Raw genomic sequence first — 21,978 nt, forward strand, 5'->3', positions numbered from 1 at the left:
TCCTGTTCTGTGTTCCTGCTTTCTCACACCTCTGCGCCGTGTATCAAGTGCCCTTCCTGTATGAGCCATAATACCTCTGTGCTCCCTGTCTTAGCGTTTGTTTTATTCTATTGTACTTGCTGTTTACTGTCTCCCTGTCCTGCAGTGCAAGCTCCTCAGACCCAAGGGTTATTTATTGCCATATCCCTCTACTTTGCCTATTTTAATCAAGAGTAAGTTTTTATAAATATATTTTGAATGAATGCATGTAGTCATGCCTCTCGCACTATTTCCTGATTATAAAAGTAATGCATTTCAAAGTCGGAAAACGGGAAAATGAAACATAAAGAGAAAATGAATTGCATACCATGTTCATTCTACCTTTCACTGTTTTCTAGACAATAGGTTATTTTTAAAGACCTTAGGTTGTTTATTTAGTTACTTTACCTGTTTTTAAAACTACTAAAAACATTTTTGTATACATATATTTTTGACTATAACATTTTTTAATGGCACCCTTTTTTTCCATAGAAATTATTGTGAAATAGTGGGTACAAAAATGTGTTCAGTTCAGTTCAGTCGCTCAGTCGTGTCCGACTCTTTGCGACCCCATGAATTGCAGCACGCCAGGCCTCCCTGTCCATCACCAACTCCCGGAGTTCATTCAGACTCATGTCCATCGAGTCAGTGATGCCATCCAGCCATCTCATCCTGGGTCGTCCCCTTCTCCTCCTGCCCCCAATCCCTCCCAGCATAAAAGTCTTTTCCAATGAGTCAACTCTTCACACGAGGTGGCCAAAGTACTGGAGTTTCAGCTTTAGCATCATTCCTTCCAAAGAAATCCCAGGGTTGATCTCCTTCAGAATGGACTGGTTGGATCTCCTTGCAGTCCAAGGGTCTCTCAAGAGTCTTCTCCAACACCACAGTTCAGAAGCATCAGTTCTTCAGTGCTCAGCCTTCTTCACAGTCCAACTCTCACATTCATACATGACCACTGGAAAAACCATAGCCTTGACTAAGACAGACCTTAGTCGGCAAAGTAATGTCTCTGCTTTTGAATATGCTCTCTAAGTTGGTCATAACTTTTCTTCCAAGGAGTAAGCTTCTTTTAATTTCATCGCTGCAGTTGCCATCTGCAGTGATTTTGGAGCCTCAAAAAATAAACTCTGACACTTTACACTGTTTCCCCATCTAATTTCCATGAAGTGATGGGACTGGATGCCATGATCTTCGTTTTCTGAATGTTGAGCTTTAAGCCAACTTTTTCGCTCTCCTCTTTCTTTCACTTTCATCAAGAGGCTTTTTAGTTCCTCTTCACTTTCTGCCATAAGGGTAGTGTCATCTGCATATCTGAGGTTATTGATATTTCTCCTGGTAATCTTGATTCCAGCTTGTGTTTCTTCCAGTCCAGCGTTTCTCATGATGTACTCTTCAGAGAAGTTAAATAAGCAGGGTGACAATATACAGCCTTGATGTACTCCTTTTCCTATTTGGAACCAGTCTGTTGTTCCATGTCCAGTTCTAACTGTTGCTTCCTGACCTGCATTCAGATTTCTCAAGAGGCAGGTCAGGTGGTCTGGTATTCCCATTTCTCTCAGAATTTTCCACAGTTTATTGTGATCCACACAGTCAAAGGCTTTGGCATAGTCAATAAAGCAGAAATAGATGTTTTTATGGAACTCTCTTGCTTTTTTCGTGATCCAGTGGATGTTAGCAATTTGATCTCTGGTTCCTCTGCCTTTTCTAAAACCAGTTTGAACATCAGGGAGTTCACGGTTCAAGTATTGCTGAAGCCTGGCTTGGAGAATTTTGAGCATTACTTTACTAGCATGTGAGATTAGTGCAATTGTGCGGTCGTTTGAGCGTTCTTTGGCATTGCCTTTTTTTGGGATTGGAATGAAAACTGACCTTTTCCAGTCCTGTGGCCACTGCTGAGTTTTCCAAATTTGCTGGCATATTGAGTGCAGCACTTTCACAGCATCATTTTTCAGGATTTGAAATAGCTCAACTGGAATTCCATCACCTCCACTAGTTTTGTTCGTAGTGATGCTTTTGAAGGCCCACTTGACTTCACATTCCAGGATATCTGGCTCTAGGTGAGTGATCATACCATCGTGATTATCTGGGTCGTGCAGATCGTTTTTGTACAGTTCTTCCATGTATTCTTGCCACCTCTTCTTAATACCTTCTACTTCTGTTAGGTCCATACCATTTCTGTCCTTTATCGAGCCCATCTTTGCATGAAATATTCCCTTGGTATCTCTAATTTTCTTGAAGCGATCTCTAGTCTTTCGCATTCTGTTCTTTTCCTCTATTTCTTTTCATTGATCACTGAAGAAGGCTTTCTTATCTCTTCTTGCTATTCTTTGGAACTTTGCACTCAGATGCTTACATCTTTTCTTTTCGCCTTTGCTTTTCGCCTCTCTTCTTTTCACAGCTATTTGTAAGGCCTCCCCAGACAGCCATTTTGCTTTTTTGCATTTCTTTTCCATGGGGATGGTCTTGATCCCTGTCTCCTGCACAATGTCACAAACCTCGATCCATAGTTCATCAGGCACTCTAACTATCAGATCTAGTCCCTTAAATCTATTTCTCACTTCCATTGTATAATCATAAGGGATTTGATTTAGGTCATACCTGAATGGTCTAGCGGTTTTCCCTACTTTCTTCAATTTGAGTCTGAATTTGGTAATAAGGAGTTCATGATCTGAGCCACAGTCAGCTCCTGGTCTTGTTTTTGCTGACTGTATAGAGCTTCTCCATCTTTGGCTGCAAAGAATGTAGTCAGTGTGATTTAGGTGTTGACCATCTGGTGATGTCCATGTGTAGAGTTTTCTCTTGTATTGTTGGAAGAGGGTGTTTGCTATGATCAGTGCATTTTCTTGGCAAAACTCTATTAGTCGTTGCCCTGCTTCATTGCACATTCCAAGGCCAAATTTGCCTGTTACTCCAGGTGTTTCTTGACCTCCTACTTTTGCATTCCAGTCCCCTATAATGAAAAGGACATCTTTTGAGGGTATTAGTCCTAAAACGTCTTGTAGGTCTTCATAGAACCGTTCAACTTCAGCTTCTTCAGCATTACTGGTTGGAGCATAGACTTTGATTACCATGATATTGAATCGTTTGCCTTGGAAATGAACAGAGATCATTCTGTTGTTTTTGAGATTGCATCCAAGTACTGCATTTCGGACTCTTCTGTTGACCATGATGGCTACTCCATTTTTTCTGAGGGATTCCTGCCCACAGTAGTAGATATAATGGTCATCTGAGTTAAATTCACCCATTCCAGTCATTTTAGTTCGCTGATTCCTAGAATGTCGACGTTCACTCTTGCCATCTCTTGTTTGACCACTTCCAATTTGCCTTGATTCATGGACCTGACATTCCAGGTTCCTATGCAATATTGCTCTTCATAGCATCAGACCTTGTTTCTATCACCAGTCACATCCACAGCTGAGTATTGTTTTTGCTTTGGCTCCATCCCTTCATTCTTTCTGGAGTTATTTCTCCACTGATCTCCAGGAGCATATTGGGCACCTACTGACCTGGGGAGTTCCTCTTTCAGTATCCTATCATTTTGCCTTTTCATACTGTTCATGAGATTTCAAGGCAAGAATACTGAAGTGGTTTGCCATTCCCTTCTCCAGTGGACCACATGCTGTCAGACCTCTCCACCATGACCCGCCCATCTTGGGTTGCCCTGCGGGCATGGCTTAGTTTCATTGAGTTAGACAAGGCTGTGGTCCTAGTGTGATTAGATTGACTAGTTTTCTGTGAGTATGGTTTCAGTGTGTCTGCCCTCTGATGCCCTCTTACTTGGGTTTCTCTTACCTTGGACATGGGGTATCTCTTCACAGCTGCTCCAGCATAGCGCAGCCGCTGCTTCTTACCTTGGATGAGGGGTATCTCCTCACCACCACCCTTCCTGACCTTCAACGTGGGATAGCTCCTCTAGGCCCTCTTGAGCCCGTGCAGCCACCGCTCTGTGGACTTGGGGTTGCTCCTCCTGGCTGCCGCCCCTGGCTTTGGGCGCGGGGTAGCTTCTCTCAGCCATTCCTGCGCTCTCGCAGCCTGGCACTCTCGGCCACTGCCCCTGACCTCGGACGTGGGGTAACTCCTCTTGACTGCTGCTCTTCAGGCATGGGGTCTTCCCGGATTCTGCCCCGACCTCGGACGTGGAGTAGCTCCTCTCGGCCGTGCTTAGTGCACCAGTCGCAGCTGCCTGCGCTTATCTGTAACCATTATTTTTCTAATATCATTACCTCCCATATTTCTTTAATGAAGATTTCTGTGAAGAGACTTGTTTCCTTGTTCAAAAAATTTACACGGTGAAATTCTGTAATCATTAAGAACAAAGTAGTACATTTCTTCCTCTTTGATAGCTTAACATTTACTAGCTCTTCATAGTTTAGTCATTAATCTAATTGGACCTAAAAACAGAATATTTGCATCTCTATAGTCAGCATACATTTGCCACCTGGGGCTACATTTCTGTGGCCCTTTATCTTTGGCACTATTGTTACAATATGGTCAGGCTCTTTGAGCATTCAGTCCCATCTACAGGCAATTTCTCAAATCCAAAATAACTCCAGATATTTTGTAGAAGTGTTTGATGTTATAAACAATGTTTAGCAACAGTAATACCTGAAAATTTTACTTTTTAAAAAATTATTTTTTAATAAGCAGTAAATGGGTTTTCCTGGAGGCTCACACAGTAAAAAATCTGCCTGAAGTGCAGGAGGCACCGGTTTGATCTCTTGGTGAGGAAGATCCCCTGGAGAAGGAAATGGCAACCCACTCCAGTATTCTTGCCTGGGAAATCCCATGGACAGAGGAGCCTGGCGGGCTACGGTCCATGGGATCTCAAAGAGTCAGGTGCGACTGAGCACAGCACAGCATACCATTTCTAATCACTTGCTGAGGACAAAACTAATTGAATCAATCATCTGTAATTTGAAGGCTGAGTTGTGTGTGTCCAGTAGGGAACAAACAGGATACAAGTCCTCTGATCCAGTTCTCTTTGTAAAGGGAAGTGGACATTTATAACCTTTTTGTAAAGAGTCCACGTGCATGAAATGAGAACAGTATTGAGACTGGCCATCATTATGCTTTTATTAGAATGCTTGGTTTTTTAATCTGATCTGATAGTAAATATTTTTAAGAAGTCTCTAAGTGAAGGTACACATGTGACTATGAAATGAAATGGAAATTCAACATCTAATGGTTAGAGTATTTTTCTGAGAAAACTCCAAGCATTTTTTTAATATAAATTTATTTATTTTAATTGGAGGTTAATTACTGTACAATATTGTATTGGTTTTGCCATATCCAAGCATTTAAAAAAAAAAGTTTTTCAGATATAATTTATGCCAGCCAAATTTGATTCTCCTAGTAGTAATTTTCATTCTCAAGAATGAAATTCAGAATTCTCACTTTTGGACTAATAAAGGCAAAATGTAAACAGAGAATCTAGGCAAAGGGTATGTGGGACTTCATTGTACTTATATTCTTAACAGCTTTTCTGTGAACTAGGAATTATGTCAAATTCTCACCTTTTTTGCTAAAATCAGATGCATATATATATTATTCAGGTTCTTAATATTTCCTGGAAGATTGACAAATATTTCACATTATTTGTTTCAATTTGACTTTTGTACCTAGCCCCTAATTACAAAGTCAGAATTTGATAAAAATCAGTTTAGCGAGAGCATAAAGTACTATACATTAATTTGGTTTCGGGTTATAGAATCTTTTAGTCCCACGCCCATACTTTGCCCTTTATTTTTAAGTTTAATTTTGTGTTGAAGTGCTAAAATTCTTTTGCAGTCTACCTTGTACTTCTGATGTGTTTTCTTCACATATCACCCTGGTCGTTAAGGTTTTCTTTTTACCAACATTTTTTTTCTCCCGAGGCATTTGCATTTTCAGACTCCAGTGTAATTCTTCTGGTCAGCTCGTAGCACTCAGTTAAATTCTGAGCTTGCCAAAGTGAATGATTTCTGGTTCAGATTTTTTTGATATAACATATATGTGAAATTAACCTCACCTTCTAGAAGTTACTCACTGAGATACGGTGTCATTTTATAACACTGAGAAAAGCTAGCTTCATTTGCCAAAATTGGAAACTCAAGGTACAGGTAACATCAAGGCACAGGTAACAAGTGACTAATTCATTTAAGCAACAAATACAGAGGTGACTTTGAGCCGAATTCCGATTTTTATTTGTGGTAAATTCTGGTTGGTAGGCAGCTTAAGTGTTCTTGACAAACACCTGACCTCTCTGAACCTATTTTATCCTCCGCAATATGAGGGTCCCATTTGGCCTTCCCCTCAGGCCTGTTGTCAAACGCAAGCAAGGTGAAGTCAGGGCCAGGGACTGCAAAACTATACAACACTGGCGTGTCTCATCTTTCTTTTTTCTCTTTATTATTCTGCCTAGCATTGTTTTAATTTTCCCAATCGAGAGCAGAACTCTTTCACTTGTTAACGTTCCATTGCCACGTAATTCTTAAGCTTGATACCACTTGGTTACTTTTCACCTTTCTGATTATTATTTTGGGTGAGCCTTGCTGCCACTCCTTTCAAACTGTTTTTCATTTTGTGGAGCCGATACAGTCACCATGAAATCACTGAGGATTATAATCTATTTAGGATAATTTAATCTTTTGTTTTGCAGTCCCAGACTGTCCAATCTTCCTGGCTGGTCCCTAAAGGATGGAAATGCTTTCTTGGACAAGGTAATGATAAGCTGAAGTGTATCTACACCCACTGGAAAGCCATCTTGTCGTTCTGGAGTCACCCAACAGTAATGTGACTAATGGGCCCTTTGTCTTCTCCCTAAAAACTCCTGTGACCCATGTAGAGTCTTCAGTACTTGGTAATTACTGTTTTTAAGAGCTTTTTAAGGAGTCTTGGTGTTCAGACACAGATCCAGTTTTCACATGTGTAAAATCTAGGGACTTCAGCTGAAAATACATTTTATCACCTCGAAAAGAAAACTATTATTTCTAGAATTGTGATGAGTGTTTCAGTGGCATTGCTTGTTAGAGAATTCCATCCAGCTCATTTCATTTTGAGGCTGTACTGACTCTTCCTGTAAGGAGTGAACTTTTTTTAAAAATAACTTTAAAGCCCACCAAACACAATTGAGTTTTAAACCACTCTTCTAAGGGCCAGGTCACAAAGGGTGTTGTCAAAACTGTGGGTTTTCTTCTTTGGGTAATGAAGGGCCACAGAGGGTTGCAGCAGGCAGGGTCATCCTCTGCTCAGACCACTTTGCAGAGTGGAGAATAGACTGAGGAGCCAAGTGTTTCACTTCTAGGCCACGTGCTCTGGGGGCATGAGAGGGAAACACGTGTTCAGGTAAATGTGAACAAAGGGCCTTCCAGGCTATGATCTATGATTGTGGTAGCCTGACATGGACACTCTTATAATTTGTGAAAAAAGATCATGGTTCTTTTAACAGGAATCTAGGAATTTGGAGTTCTCTTAATGACTTTAATCACTAACTAGGCCTAAACTGAATGACTCAAATTACTTTTTGTTTTTTCAAGGTTGTTATATTTTTGCAATTAGATTGTCTTCATGGTATGTCCTTCCTCAAATCAATTTTTAGGCATTTAAGTTCCATATGAGAGACCAGAGATCCCAAACAAAAGTTAAAACTTATGTAGCCAAATTTTCTTCTGAAAAAAATGAGAGATAAAGGAAGATTAGACACTGTAAAGCTTATCCACGCCATTCTTAGACCTCCATGTCATTCTTCCTCTCTCCAGTTTCATAATTAAAAGACTGACTATGAGGATCCTTAAAATGATTCATCTGAATAAGGCATTTCCTTCTCCTAATAGATGTTGTTAAATAAAGAGAAGCTCTTTTTCCAGAATTAATTCCTGTACCTGCCCCCTCACCCCAGCTTCAAGTGCAAGCCAGATGCATGACTTGAAATCAGATTTCCCTCATAGCCTAACTATAAAATTAGGTGACATTCAAGAACTGTGCACCTGATGAAATTTCAACCTGTCTCCTGCTGGCTGTAAATCATTGTTCCCAGAGTAAGGCTCAGAAGCATCCCATTACCCATGCATTGTGAGCAAGATGACTTGCATGTGTCTGTGGGAGCATTTCATTAGGAGGGAGTGGCGAATAAAATACAGTGACATTGTAAGTGCTCAGAATGGCAAATTCGCTGCTCCAGGCCAGGAAAGATGAGCACCTCAGAGGAGGATCTGTCACGCGAGGTACAGACCCCGCACCCTGGTACATGGCAGGGCATGGGGAATGTGGGGAAGAAGATTACACAACCGATGAAAGGCCGGGCAGTGCTTTGCAATTTCCCATGATTTGTCTTTAATTGTTTTTAATCTCATCCCAAGGGAGTTGGGGGGGTCTTCCTCCATTAACCGCAATTGCTCATTTGTTTTTCACTGGCAGGTATATTGTAATTACAAATAGTTTCAGTCTCTTTTTGGCTCAGCATTTCACTGGTTAAATGGTAGTCATATAAGGAGAGGAACCGGAGTTTACAGTGGAAGGCAAGAGCACGAAAATGTTCTCTAAGCTTCTGATAGGAGACTTGTAAAATTCAAAAGGAGGAGAGCAGACAGTTAATGCCATATTTTCAGGTAAAGATTGGGAGTAAAATCATTCCAGCTCCAATGTATAAGTAGAGATATATGAATATACAGAAATTTATCTTCAGTGACTAATGAAAACACAGTGGAACACAATTCCAACTGTATTTTTCCCTTTCTGGGAACAGCAGTCAGCCAGATTTCTATCTTGTACTAGTTTCATTATAGAGTCATAGACCGCTCTCCTGCGTAGATCTCAGTACAGTGTCAGCACGAGAAAACAGCACCTCTGGGGGCCTCCTGGGGGCCGACTCCAGTCTCTTCGGTGTCCTCTGTCATAATTCCAGCTGCTGGCATTTGTATGGCTTTGCCTGACAGTTTTTTCCTGAAGCTACCCTAGATGCAGCAATTGCTGTATAAATATCCCAGGTCCCTTGCCTCTGGGTGGAAATCACTCCTGGGTGTACGTTTGAGACCATTTCTCAGAGTCTCCCTGTTGCCCACGGTGGAATGTGGCTGTGTGACACAGCTATTATCGGCCAGCTTCTTTGCCCTTTATCACTTGCCCTTCCTCCTGCTATTTTTTTTTTTTTTTAGCACCTCTCTTATAAGCTTTCACACACTCTTTTCTCAAGGTCTGTTTGTGAGAGAATTTGAAGTAAGACAGGCCTATTAAATACTGTAGGTCATGGCCGTGTGGGGAGCTGCAGTATATAAATAAACCGTTTTCTTTTGAATGGGGGTGGGGGTGGGGGGTGTTTTTAATCCCTATCCTGTATTCTTCATCTCCTTCCTTATTTGCCCCTCAAACCTTGGTAGGAGGAGAAAGGGGTTCCAGTTCATTTATCTGCACTCTGGACTCCCAGTCTAATTGCAGAACAGAATCAGTAGGCATGCTTGTCATGGATACAGGCAGGTAAAACCCAGGAGTCTACTTCCATCGCTGTTCCAGACCATCCTGATATTGCTGGTGTAGTCCATATAACTATTATTTGGAAAGCTCTGGGTCGGAGGTGTGGAAGCAGCATGTGGCCACACGTTGCTTCCTTGAAGAAGCATCATGAAATGTGCATGCACACCCTGATTTTTTCAATATTGAATAAAATATTCAGCTGCCCTGAGCTTAAATAAGAACCAGTTGACCTAAATAACCTTCCCACTTTCCTCCAACTCCAGCCTTCTGCAACACTTCATAGCGAGTTTGGTTTGGGGATGGAATTTCTTTGGCACTGTGTTTATTGACCATCTTTTCCTAGAATGTTTTTTCTTTCATGTCTTTTAGGAGCTAAAGGAGTGCTCAGGTCATGTATTTGTGGATTCTGTACCCGAGTTCTGCCTACCAGAGGTAAGAGTGAAGTGAATCTTATTGTAGGAACAAAGCATTTCTCATCATCTCTCAAAGTGAAGACAAGAAATAATTTTAAGGGGCTGAAATTCTTATTTTGAAATCAAAATGAATCTTATCCTAGGCACTTTGTTATACAACTAAAATTCGATCATTTAGGAGCTTTTTGTATTGTCCATAAATCACTGAAGTCATTCTCTTCCTAGCTCCTTTTATAATCCCCAGTGACATTCACACTGGGGCATAGTGTTGAGCAAGGTAAAGAATAACTTAAGTCTTTCAGTTTTGTAATTAGAGTCATCCGGTAGTATCTGAGGGGATGGGTTCTAGGAGCCCCCATGAGTACCAAAATCCACAGATGCTCAAGCACGCGATATGATGGAGTACAATGAATAGAGTCTGCCCTCTGAATCTACAGGTTTCACATCCAGGATTGCAGAGGGCCCATTGGATAATGCCTCTGTCTTAGGTTAGCCAGACTTTTTCTAGTCTTGGGTAATTGGGAATTGCTGTTATTCCGCTAGTACAGTAAACTGGAAAACTTCTTGCTGACTTAATAACACATGAAATATTGCTTGAAATTCACAGATTCTGAACTGAGTTACAGACATCTGTTGCTTACATATTATCATCACAATGAGACTTATTATAAGTGTCTGAGTCCAGTTCCATTGTTCTAAAGGAAACGAAGATCAGTTTGCATTAGTCTTAAAGGAAACATCTCAACTGACAGGCCTAATCCCCAGAGTGGCCTGGGTGGAGTTCTCAGCACAAAGGAGAATTGCGGGGAGGCCAGTAGCCTGTCCAGGTTCCTGGGGAAATCATGGAGAAGCCACCATTCTGCTCTTTCCATGTGCCCTGGGGGTGTCAGTGCCTGTCAAACAGACTTTCACAGTTCACCGCCAGAGAGAGAAGAAACTGGGTGTGCTGTGTCTCTTAGTTTTGTCCTTTCTTCCTATCTCTCTTTCCACTTCTACAACTTCTGTTGATACCCTTTAGATAAACTTTCTCTCTCTCTTTGAAGTATGTGAGGTGACCTTTTAGGACACCAGAGCAAAAGAGAGCGAAGAAAAACAGAGAAAGACGTGGTCATTGAAGTTGGCAGATAAGGGAGAGAGTTTGTGGTGAAGTAGTAGGAGCAAGGGTGAAGGAGACGCAAAATCCTGAGCTCTTCCTAACTGCTGATGAAATTTTGTCGTCTTTGTTCGTCACTTAGGAGCTGTTGGGCCAGTCCCCCATCTGTTCACAGATTCCTATTTCCAGGCGCTTTTATTTTTCAGTTTACTGCCTGTGGTGTTGACCGCTGCAGCCTTCAGCTTGTGACCAACAGCAGAGGGTCCCTGGCTTGGGTTCTGGGGTCTTTCTGACTTACTCCATAGACTCCTACTAAACTTTGAAATTAGACAGTCACCATTCCACAGTTCACTTTTGCCAAGCTAAAAGCAGCAATATTATATGTTGGATTCTAGAGCCATAGGGTTTTTGTTTTTTTACAACTTGCATCAGAATTTGTAGTTTATGACATGTTAGGAAAAGTTGCTTAGTCGTGTCCAACTCTTTGCGACCCTATGGACTATACAATCCATGGAATTCTCTGGGCCAGAATACTGGAGTGGGTAGCCTTTCCCTTCTCCAGGAGATCTTCCCAACCCAGGAATTGAACCCAGGTCTCTCCTGCATTGCAGGTGGATTCTTTACCAGCTAAGCCACCAGGGAAGCCCAGGAACACTAGAGTAGGTAGCCTGTCCCTTCTCTAGTGAGTCTTCCCAACCCAGGAATCTTAACCGGGGTCTCCTGCATTACAGGCAGATTCTTTACCATCTGAGCTACCAGGGTAGCCCATGACAAATTAGTAGTACTTACTGTTTTAAGGGGAACCAGGGCATTGTACAATCAGGAGAAAATAGAGTCTTGGAGTCAGGAGAGAGGGACTTCCTGCACAGTCCAGCCTTGGCTGACTTGTGCCTGAGCCATACAGAACTAGAGTTCTAGTCTTCATGGAATTTACAATCTAGTGCAGCTACTTTAAACATTTTTGTATTCCCCCAAAGTCTGTACCACAGACTGTGCATAAAGTCTAGGATAGTACAGTAAGCAACCAGTAAATTATGATTGTTTTGATCCAATTCGTGGTCTGTAGAACCCAAGTGTCTGTATTGGGCTTCCCAGGTGGTGCAGGGGCAAAGAATCTGCCTGCCAGTGCAAGAGATGCAGGAGACATGAGTTCTATCCCTGGGTCAGGAAGATCCCCTGGAGGAGGAGGAAACGGCAACCCACTCCAGTATTCTTGCCTGGGAAATCCCATGGACAGAGGAGCCTGGCCGGCAATAGTCCAGGGGGTCACAAAAAGTCAGACACATCTGAGCACACACGTGCACAGAGACACACAGAACCAAAGTGTCTATATGCAAGAAGTTTAAAAATAGTCTTTATGGGATATCATTGAGTGAAAGTAAATATACATAGTTTGGATGTTAAATTTATTTCTCAGAAAATTGTTTATGTAGGCAGTCTGATATATATACAGGCAATACGTGTGTGTGTGTGTGTGCGTGTGTGTACTCATTTGTCCCTCAGCTGTCCTCACCAGACTTATCATTCTAGACTCTGTGGGCTGATTCTTACATCCTTAAAGAGAAATTTCAAATAGCCCTACCCAGTTTCTGTAGAGGTAGAAGGAGGGGAGGGCAGTTTTTGGCCTTTACTGTTGCTTCATCTCTCCTTCCCTGTTTTCTTCATACCTGTCACTCTGCTACTGTGTCTTAACCTTCTCATTTGTTTAAAAATGGTTCTAGAGAGGAGGTGAGAAATAGGACCAGTAGACCTCCCTTCATTAATGTGAGGATATAGTCTTGGAAGTGCAGTACGCAACATGGAGTTAAGTTGTGGTCCTTAGAGATTTTATTCGCACAGATTGCCATTGCCTTGGCAGTGAGTAGCTTTTGACTCTAATCTCCTTTCTGTCCTAAGGAGCTGAAGCTGATTATGCCTTGGTGGCTTTATTAAATCAATTTACTTTACACATAAAGTCAGTCAACCAGAAAATACCCACAGCTGAAATGCTGCGCTATCTCTGTCGTTTGCAAAGATGGCGCAGACATCTTTGTTACTTCTACTCTGTGAGGGACACAGTAGCTCTGTGCCCCAGTCTCCTAACAAAAACTCTTTCTTGAGTTACCCCATGCTGTCTGTACTGCCTCATGCAGTTTCTGTGGGATAAGTTCCGTGAGGGAGAGCTCAGAGACTGAGGAGATGCCTCTGAACCAGAGCGGCTAGCTTCTCACAATGGCGCCTCCACAGAGGGCGCTGCTTCTCATGACGTGTTCCTCCAACAACGCACCGAGGCCTGTTCTGTCCTGCTGCCACAGCTTGAAGGGGACAGATGAGTCCCATGGGATTTTTGATCTCAGACGTTCCAGTTTGGGGAGACAGGGGATACTTTGAGGTGCCCACCATAGTAAAGAACAGTAACTGCTTTAAGAGGGAAAGTACCTTGGCAGTTCTTAGGAAGAAGTGCTTTCTTTCATCTGGGCAAATCAGGAAGGCTTAGCGGAAGAAGAGAACTGAGCCTTAAAAAGCAGGTAGGGGAACATCCCTGGTGGTCCAGTGGCTGAGAATCTGCATTCCTAATGCCTGGGTTCCTGGTTCAATCCCTGGTCAAGGGACTAGATCTTGTGTGCTGCAATTAAGACCCAGCACAACCAAATGAATAAGTAAATATTAAAAACAAAAAAGAAGAAGAAGAAGAAGCAATTGACCCCCCCAAAAAATACTTCATAACTTTTTTAAAGGCAGGTAGGGCTTAAATTTATGTAAAAATCGTTCCCTTCCACTAAAAGTTTTCATAAAATTTAAGCGTTATTCCTCACCTGTCTTTTTCCCTGTTCACATGATATTACTAGTGGAGTAAAGGGTAGACTGAGGGTTGTGATTAGAGTAGAATACAAGAGTATAACCTCCTTTTATGACTCTGCCACTACATTTGTTGGAGGTGTTCTCTATCCAGCACTAGTGGTCAAAAGTTACCTCGAAAAAAAAATAGTTGTCTGCCACAGTGGACTTCTGAAGAGCTGCTTCCTGTCACCCGGCTCCACCTGGCAGGCAGCGGCGGCCAAAGTGTCCCGTTGTCATTTATCCTCATACGTCTGCCTCTCAGAACCCTGTTTTAGTAAAATCAGCAGCCGTCCTGTCCTGCTGCTCCACGTCAGCACTAGGGCATATCCCCATATGAGAGACCGGAACCGTTACAGGAACGGCATCGTTATTCAGTAGCACCACAGCTGCTCCTCTGCCTTCTGACAGTATCATTTTTCAGCCCCATCATGCTGATCTGTGTGCCGCGCACAGGTACGTATCACTCCTCCCCTTTTCTTTCAGACCGAGCTAATAGATCTGTCTACAGTGGATGTGATCCTCATCTCTAACTATCACTGCATGATGGCCCTGCCCTACATCACCGAGCACACCGGGTTCATGGGCACGGTCTATGCCACGGAGCCCACCGTTCAGATCGGCAGGTGAGGGCATTTCTTCTTGAGCTGTGAGTCAGTGGCTGGAGAACGCCTCCCTTCAGCAGTGACTGTCTAATAGAGTGTTGTGCGCAGGGGCACCGTTGTTTCCTCCTGAGCAGCTGACCCAGAGAAAGAAAATGAATAGACAACTCTCCTGATAAAACAAATGTCCGTTGGAGTTGCCTAGAGATGGATGCTGCAAATAGTGGTCGTTTAGTCTCAGAAAGACAGAAAGAGAGGGACAACTCTTCTGTGCAGACGACACTAATTAGGGGAGGTATCATTCAGTAGGTGCCACCAAGATGCAATGCAGAGGGCTTTGGGGGAGAGAGGAACACAGCACATTTAAGAAAAAAAGAAAATTTACTACTTTGCTTTCAAAATTTCCGCCTCCCACGCCCCCCTCCCCGCTTTTAGCACAGACTATAAACAGATACAGCCTGCAGGATTTCCCTGGTGGTCCCGTGGTTAAGACTCCACACTTAAACACTGCAGAGGGCACAGGTTCAATCCCTGATTGGGTAACTAAGATCCCACATGCCAATAAAAGGAAAAAAGAGAGAGAGAGAGATGGCTGGTGGAAAACAGGATAAGAATTTAGATGAAGTTGTCTGTACTGTTGACAGAGTGAAACTCAAGACCCAATGAAATGAAAACCTCACAGTCTTTCTTTGACTCTGAGAATGCTGTGAGCCAGATGCCAGCCCCTCCCAAGTCTCTGTGGGACAGAAGATTATTTCAAGTAACCATAGCATCATTTAGTGAGAAAAAAAAGTTATGTGAAGAAAATTACCCCAGAACAGAAAGAATTGTGTTGAAGCAAACAACCTAGTATGGTATGAGGTAAAACCACCAAGACCCAAACTACAGGATCTAAGTGCAATATAGATTCCTAGATTCTAGAGTCTGGCTGAAGTCCAGCAAGATGGAATTACCAGAAGTGAAACAAAATCTGTCTGTGTTTGTTTGTGTCAAATTTATCATCCTCAGTGTGTACAGAAAAACCATAAAAGATCTGAGGGAAAGACATAATAGAAACGTAAAGGTGATGGCTCAGGTTCAGAGAGAGGAGAAACTGAAAGCATTAGATTGTCTGAGAAAGCTAAACCCTGAGGATGGACACAGCAGAACGTTCTCCTGAAAGCTACAGCCACAACAGTCACAAGCCTGAGTCCCAGATCTTCGCATGCCGGAACAGGTGCTGCTTGCTTGAGATAAAAGACAGTGATGGTGTTAGGAATAAGTAAATAAACGGAAACAAGATGAAGTTTCCAGCATTCAAAATGCTGATAAATGTATGGCTTGCCACGCCTCTGTGTTTATTGGGAGAGGATTTAAGTCAATATGGAACATCTGTACTGCATTATATGGGGGAGTCAAGATGTGAAAAGTCTGTGTCTAGCTTTCTGCTCATCCAGGGTCCTCTCAGCGCTCTTTTCCATGGCTTCCCCAGAGCATGAGATCTTTGACCAGCTGAGTGAGGCATCTCTCAGTTTCCCTCAGGGGGCAGTCTGTGGAAATCCAGCTTGCAGTCGCAGAGCCTGTCCTTTGGCAGGTCCTTGAGTTAGAGCTTTAGGATTAGTTCTTAAGAGTGTTCTTGCATGTGGAATTTTGTTCATTCCTAAAACATATATGAAGAAAATTTGTTTCACCAGTTTAAAAATGTCCGTTTAATGTTGTCATCAAGAAACAATCCTTCCCCTCCCTCTGCCACGACCAATCAGATGCTTCATGCTCGTTTAGCTTTTTCTCCTGTTGTGATTTTAGTTACTTAAATAAAAACAGAGATCTTAAGAGTGAGAGTAAAACCATAGGTTTAAATATTTCAGCCTTTGGAGATAACCAACACCCCAGGCTTATTTTAAAGGTGAATTAAATCATTTACATTGCGAATTTTTAACATGGAAGTTCAAGACAGAGGCTGAGTTTTTGTTCAGCTTTATATGAAATGGTGCCCACATTAATTTGAAACAGGAAGAAAGATAATTGGGGAGGGGCAGGCAAACAAGCCCATTTCTCTTCACTGTGTTAGAGTGCCGTGTTTTTCTGACTCTCTTTTTGAGTGTTCATCACTTTCCTTGTTTCAACTCAGGCTTCTCATGGAAGAGCTGGTGAACTTCATTGAACGAGTGCCCAAGGCTCAGTCTGCCTCCTTGTGGAAGAACAAGGATATTCAGCGGTGAGCAGTGGGCGGTCTACTCCCCTTGACAGCTGTGGAGGGCAGGGAAGGGCTTAGCAAAGCAGTCTCAAGTGTTTTCTTGTTTTCTGCTTAGCTTATACTATTAGAACTAAGATTCTCTTTTCCCTATGTTTGATTCAACCAATATATTTTGACAGGCAACCATGCCATATGAAAGGTAGTATGCTAGGTTTGAGTGTTTTGTAAACAGTTGGCTGTCTCTTTGAGGTGCAGAGGGGTTAATGGGAAGTCACACAATGAAACACGTACATTACAGTCTTGGGTAGCACGTATTGTAACAGATGCTTGGTCACAAGGCTATAGGCACTCCGAAAATGAAGATGTTTCTTTGCTTAGGGAACTGAGGAGGGACATTCCTTAGGAGATGACAATTAAGGAACATCTCAGAGAAAGAAAAGGACTTCTCCTGATAGAAAAGGTCATAAAGTGGGGTCCAGACAAAGCATCGTAGGATACAGCAGTCTCCAGCCTTTTTGGCACCAGGGACCCATTTTATAGAAGACAGGTTTTCCATGGACTGGGGCGGGGGATGGTTTGGGGATGGTCCAAGTGCATTACATTTATTGTGCACTTTACTTCCGTTATTACATCAACTCCACCTCAGATCATTAGGCATTAGATCCCAGAGGTTGGGGGCCCTGGATATAGTATATTCAGGGAACAGTGAGAAGTCCAGGGTGGATTAGAATTGGTTGAGTACAGGGGGGAAAGGTGAAATGTCCCTAGACTGGGACACTGGAGCAAGATAAGGAAGAGTCTACTGTGTGAAGACTAATTTTTCTGTAATCAGGTGTGGGAAGTCCATCGGGGGTGGTTGACGGGGCAGAGACATGATCGCAAATCTACTGAGAGGAAGCAACCCTGGAAGCAGCGTGGAGGCTGGATGGGATACAGAGACAGGAGCAGGAAGCCCAGTGGCAGAAACCCAGGCAAGGGAACAGAAGCCTGAACTAGGAAGGCTGTAGCGGAAGAATGAAGAGGTGAAGGGAGTGGAAATGCAGTCGAGAAGGCAGAGAGGCAGCTTGGTTCCTCTCCCGCACTCATGTTAATGGGCAGTAGAGGACACCGGTCAGTCTTAACACACTGCAGCTGGTCACCCCTGCCAGTTGCTACCCTTAGCCCTCAGCACCTCAGCCCCAGCCCTCCAGGCCTGGCGTCCAGAGTCAGAACTCGTCTGTAATTTCTTAGGTGTGTTCCTTATACTCCTGCCCATTCCACTGTCTTCCAGCTACCTCATCACTGAGTTCTTTCCCTCTAGGTCCATGACTTGCGAGCCATCTATTACCTAAACTTGAGAATGTCTTGGGTTTTGTGACATTCTTTCTACAAGGATACATGAATACGAACAGGCTTCCCTGGTGGCTCAGACCGTAAGCCTGCCATGCAGAAGACCCAGGTTCGATCCCTGGGTCAGGAAGATCCCCTCCAGGAGGAAATGACAACCCACTCTAGTATTCTTACCTGGGAAATACCATGGACAGAGGAACCTGGCAGGCTACAGTCCATGGGGTCACACAGAGTCAGACACAACTGGTCAACTAATCCACACTATGAACATGTAGCTAGGAGAATATGCTTTGTTTGTTTTTTTGCTTATATTTATAAATTTTTTTAATGTGGACCATATTTAAAGTCTTTATTGAATTTGTTACAGTATTGCTTCTGTTTTACATTTTGGTTTTTGGCCCATGCAGCACGTGGGATCTTAGCTTCCCAACCAGGGATCAGACTTGCACCCCTGGCATAGGAAGGGGGGCGGGTCTTAGCCACTGGACCACCAGGGAAGTCCCTGCTTTGTTTTTATACTGTGACTGTCTCAGAGATGAGAATATGAGTCTCCTCTTTGCATTCCTTTATCATATGTGTTATTTATCTTATTTAACTTACGTAGCACTTGTTATGTGCCTGACCCTCCTCTCAGTGTTTTCTTTAATTCACTTAGTTCTTCAACGTGATCGTTTTGCAGAAGAGAAAACAGGCACAGTGAGGATAAGTAACTTGTTCGGCTCAACCAACTAGTGGGTGGTAGTATTTAGATTCAAATCCAGGCAGCTGGGCTTGTCCGGATCCCAACACCGAGCTGCTAACTACTGTGCTGGGCGGCCCCTCAGCCGTTACAGGCCTCTCCTGCAGAGTGTTTGAGCCCCTCGTGTGATGGAAGAACGCATGAGTGCACATCTCCTGTGTTTCATGGGTCTTCTTTGTGTCTCCGTTTCCTTGACTGGGGACATGGTATCTGTCTGACTTGTCAGTAGAAAACACTTGGTAGACGCATGCGTTTGAGTCTTCTCAGTACACGTGGCTGCCTTCCTTGATCTGCCAGCTTAGTATAGGTCCCCTCCCATCCCGAGTGCGTTCGTATTCTCAGCTTCCTTCCTCCTGCCCATCACATATCTCCTCCCCTTATTTCCCCTCTCCTGTCTGCAACTGGCCCACACTTGTCCCAGTTCCTCTCTTCATCCCCCTCCTTAGAAACCTGAGGAGTTGTTTTCACTTGCTGTGGAACACGTACACCTTGGCTCCCCTCACTTCCTCCTTTTAAATTTATACCCTTAAATATTCTGCCATGAAGAATTTTGGCACACCAGTGATGATGTTTAAAGGTCACTGTTTCCTGATTCCCAAACCCTGGACGTCCAAGTCCTTATTTTGCCTTTTTGTTTGTGACCTTGGACAGAATCCTTGGCAGTGGTCTTTGCTTCCCATTCTTTGTAAAATACAAGAGAATTGGCTCATGGAAAAAAATGCCATCATATTTTAGGGGAAAGGGTAAATTGAACTTGAAGGACCAGAGGGCTAGGGAGGGCGCCTGATCGTAATTTCCTAAGGTGCTTTAGGATATCTCTGTTTTTTTGAAAAGGTGCTGCTGCTGCTGCTGCTGCTAAGTCGCTTCAGTTGTGTCCGACTCTGTGCAACCCCATAGACGGCAGCCCGCCAGGCTCTGCCATCCCTGGGATTCTCCAGGCAAGAGCACTGGAGTGGGTTGCCATTTCCTTCTCCAATGCATGAAAGTGAAAAGTGAAAGGGAAGTCGCTCAGTCATGTGCGACTCTTAGCGACCCCATGGACGGCAGCCCACCAGGCTCCTCCGTCCATGGGATTTTCCAGGCAAGAGTACTGGAGTGGGGTGCCATTGCCTTCTAGTTGAAATAAAACCTTGAATCTGTTATCTCGCCACCTGGTGGGCAAAAACCAGAAACTGTTGAGAGGTAGCTTGGTAGAGAAGAAAGGATAACTTGGACCAATCAGAGGCTGTATTTCATTACTTCGTGTATCCTGAGCATAGTTCTGATCCCCGTCAAGCATTTTGTTTTGGTTTCTGAGCATGAGATGAGCCATAGTTACTGATAGGGAAAGAGAAAAGTCTGATTATTGGAAAGATTACACCAAGGTGACAGACAGTGAAGCAAGCCATGTCCTCTTTTTTTTTTCTCTTGAAGAAATTCAGCATAAATATTAGGACTGGTAGAAAAATGTGAGGAGCTGTTTTGTAATTGACGTAAGACAAAAGAATTCTCTCAAAACAGTCACCCAGAATTTCATCTCGTGCCAGAATACTAAAAGCGTTTCATGTGAACATTTATGCTGAAGGATTTACACCCCTTGAAAAGTTCCCAAAAAAAAAAAAAGAAAAGTTCCCCATGTCATAAGCCGATGATACCGTATGTCCCAAGACACTGTGACAGACTCTACTGCGAATCACTGTTTGCTGCTGTCACTTAGTACAGTGACCACATGATACAGCTGTATCTTTTCTTTATATCTCAATTCATTCTTGAATTCCTGCATTCTCCTTGTTCCATTCCTATAAAATGGGGTTCACAAACTCAGATACCTCTAGGGATGAGAAAGGGGTAAGTCAGTAAGTACAGGAGTGGGGTTGGCTGCCAGGATTCATGGCCCGGTGACCACACCTCTCCAAAGGGGCAGCTGGCACACAACTTCAGCAGTTTTGGCCATATGGCAAAGCGAGCCCGTCACTGCCAAAACCTGATTTTTTTTTTTTTTTTTTTTTTAATGAGAAGCTCTAGATCTGAATGTTTCACATGTGATTTTTTTTTTTTCCCCTACCTTTTAAAAAGTTGGCTCTGACATTAAAATAAAATTCTGGATGAACACCTCAAGCAGAACACTTCCATGAGTTGGATTCAAGCCCCTAATTTTTGATCTAAACATTATACAAACTGTCTCGTGGTCAAGTGTTTAAAATTAATGCATGTTAGTAGCTTAAGTTACTCATAAGACCATCAACCAAAAAAACAATACATGAAAATCTTTCAGACTCATTGGTTTCTGACAAATTCCCTTAAATCACAGGAAGTTAGTTTGAATTAGCATTTGATTTAGTATTGGTGTGTTTACCAACCCGCCATCCCCCCAAAGAAACCATTACGCTTGCTTTTTGGCAGCTGTCAGGCTCCCCAACTCAGTTGACGCTGCTCCCTGAGATTTATTTAGAAGTTAGCTATCCTTCTTCCTCATTTTGACATTGCAGCTTACACTTCTTGAGAGATTTTTGAAGGGTAGGGTAAGGAGAATCCCCTACCATAAAATTTTTGAGCCTCTGACATTCCCATATACACTTCAAAATTTAGGTTTTTAATGGGAAAATTTAAAGCACAGTATTGCACTGAAGAAACTAACTCATCCTCTAATATTTTTTATGTAAGTGTAGCATTTTTTGTAGGACTAGAAATCTACAATTATAATTAAGAGACTAAATCATTACAGGATATTGTCATAATCCTCTGACTAGCATTAAGGAATTATGCATCGATATATTCCTCGCTGAACTGTTATGGTAATTTTCAGTACTCAAGAGCTTAAAATGTGGGTTTATACCTTATAGAAGACAATTAAAAAAAAAACATATTGTACTTGAAGTTTCTCTATTCTGACACTCCTTGGGTATTTATAGATGAATTTATCAGGTCTCACTATGTAGTAGGAAGAAAATTAAAGCTATGGGCTTAGAGGTCAAATAGACTGGTGTTTGAATTTCAGATCTGCTTTTTGGCTGCAGAAGTTTATCTCTTCTAGGCTGTTTTCTTGTTTATATGATAGGAATAGTATTAGCAATGTCACAAGGTTTTGTGAGGACTAAATGTAAAGTCCTTAAAACAGTACCAGGCACATAATAGGTGCTCAGTGAACACAAGCACACCAGCATCCTTTCTCCCTTTAATGATACAGGTGGCTCACATCACCCCCTTTCAGTAACCATCACACATCTGCCTTCCTCAGCCTTACTTGTCTTTCAGCACTGCCTTTCCTAGTGAGAAAACGTATTTAGTATAGCAGAAGGGAAGTTATTTTCCTAATCCACCTGTTGATGACCGTTAGCAGTATCATTCAGATTCTGGGACTCAGT

The 21,978-nt window shown here is 42.7% G+C and overlaps 1 protein-coding gene across 1 annotated transcript in view; it reads left to right on the plus strand.

Annotated features, from left to right (window-relative positions):
• Window positions 1-21,978, plus strand: part of INTS9 (integrator complex subunit 9) — a 150,923-nt gene that overhangs the window by 48,474 nt on the left and 80,471 nt on the right. Inside the window, exons 3-6 of the mRNA XM_005683544.2 lie at window positions 6,656-6,716; window positions 9,835-9,897; window positions 14,275-14,414; window positions 16,501-16,587. Coding sequence (XP_005683601.1) covers window positions 6,656-6,716; window positions 9,835-9,897; window positions 14,275-14,414; window positions 16,501-16,587 — 351 coding nt within the window. The remainder of the gene's footprint in view (window positions 1-6,655; window positions 6,717-9,834; window positions 9,898-14,274; window positions 14,415-16,500; window positions 16,588-21,978) is intronic.

The sequence above is a fragment of the Capra hircus genome, chromosome 8 (assembly GCF_001704415.2).
Source record: "Capra hircus breed San Clemente chromosome 8, ASM170441v1, whole genome shotgun sequence".
NCBI lineage: Eukaryota > Metazoa > Chordata > Mammalia > Artiodactyla > Bovidae > Capra > Capra hircus.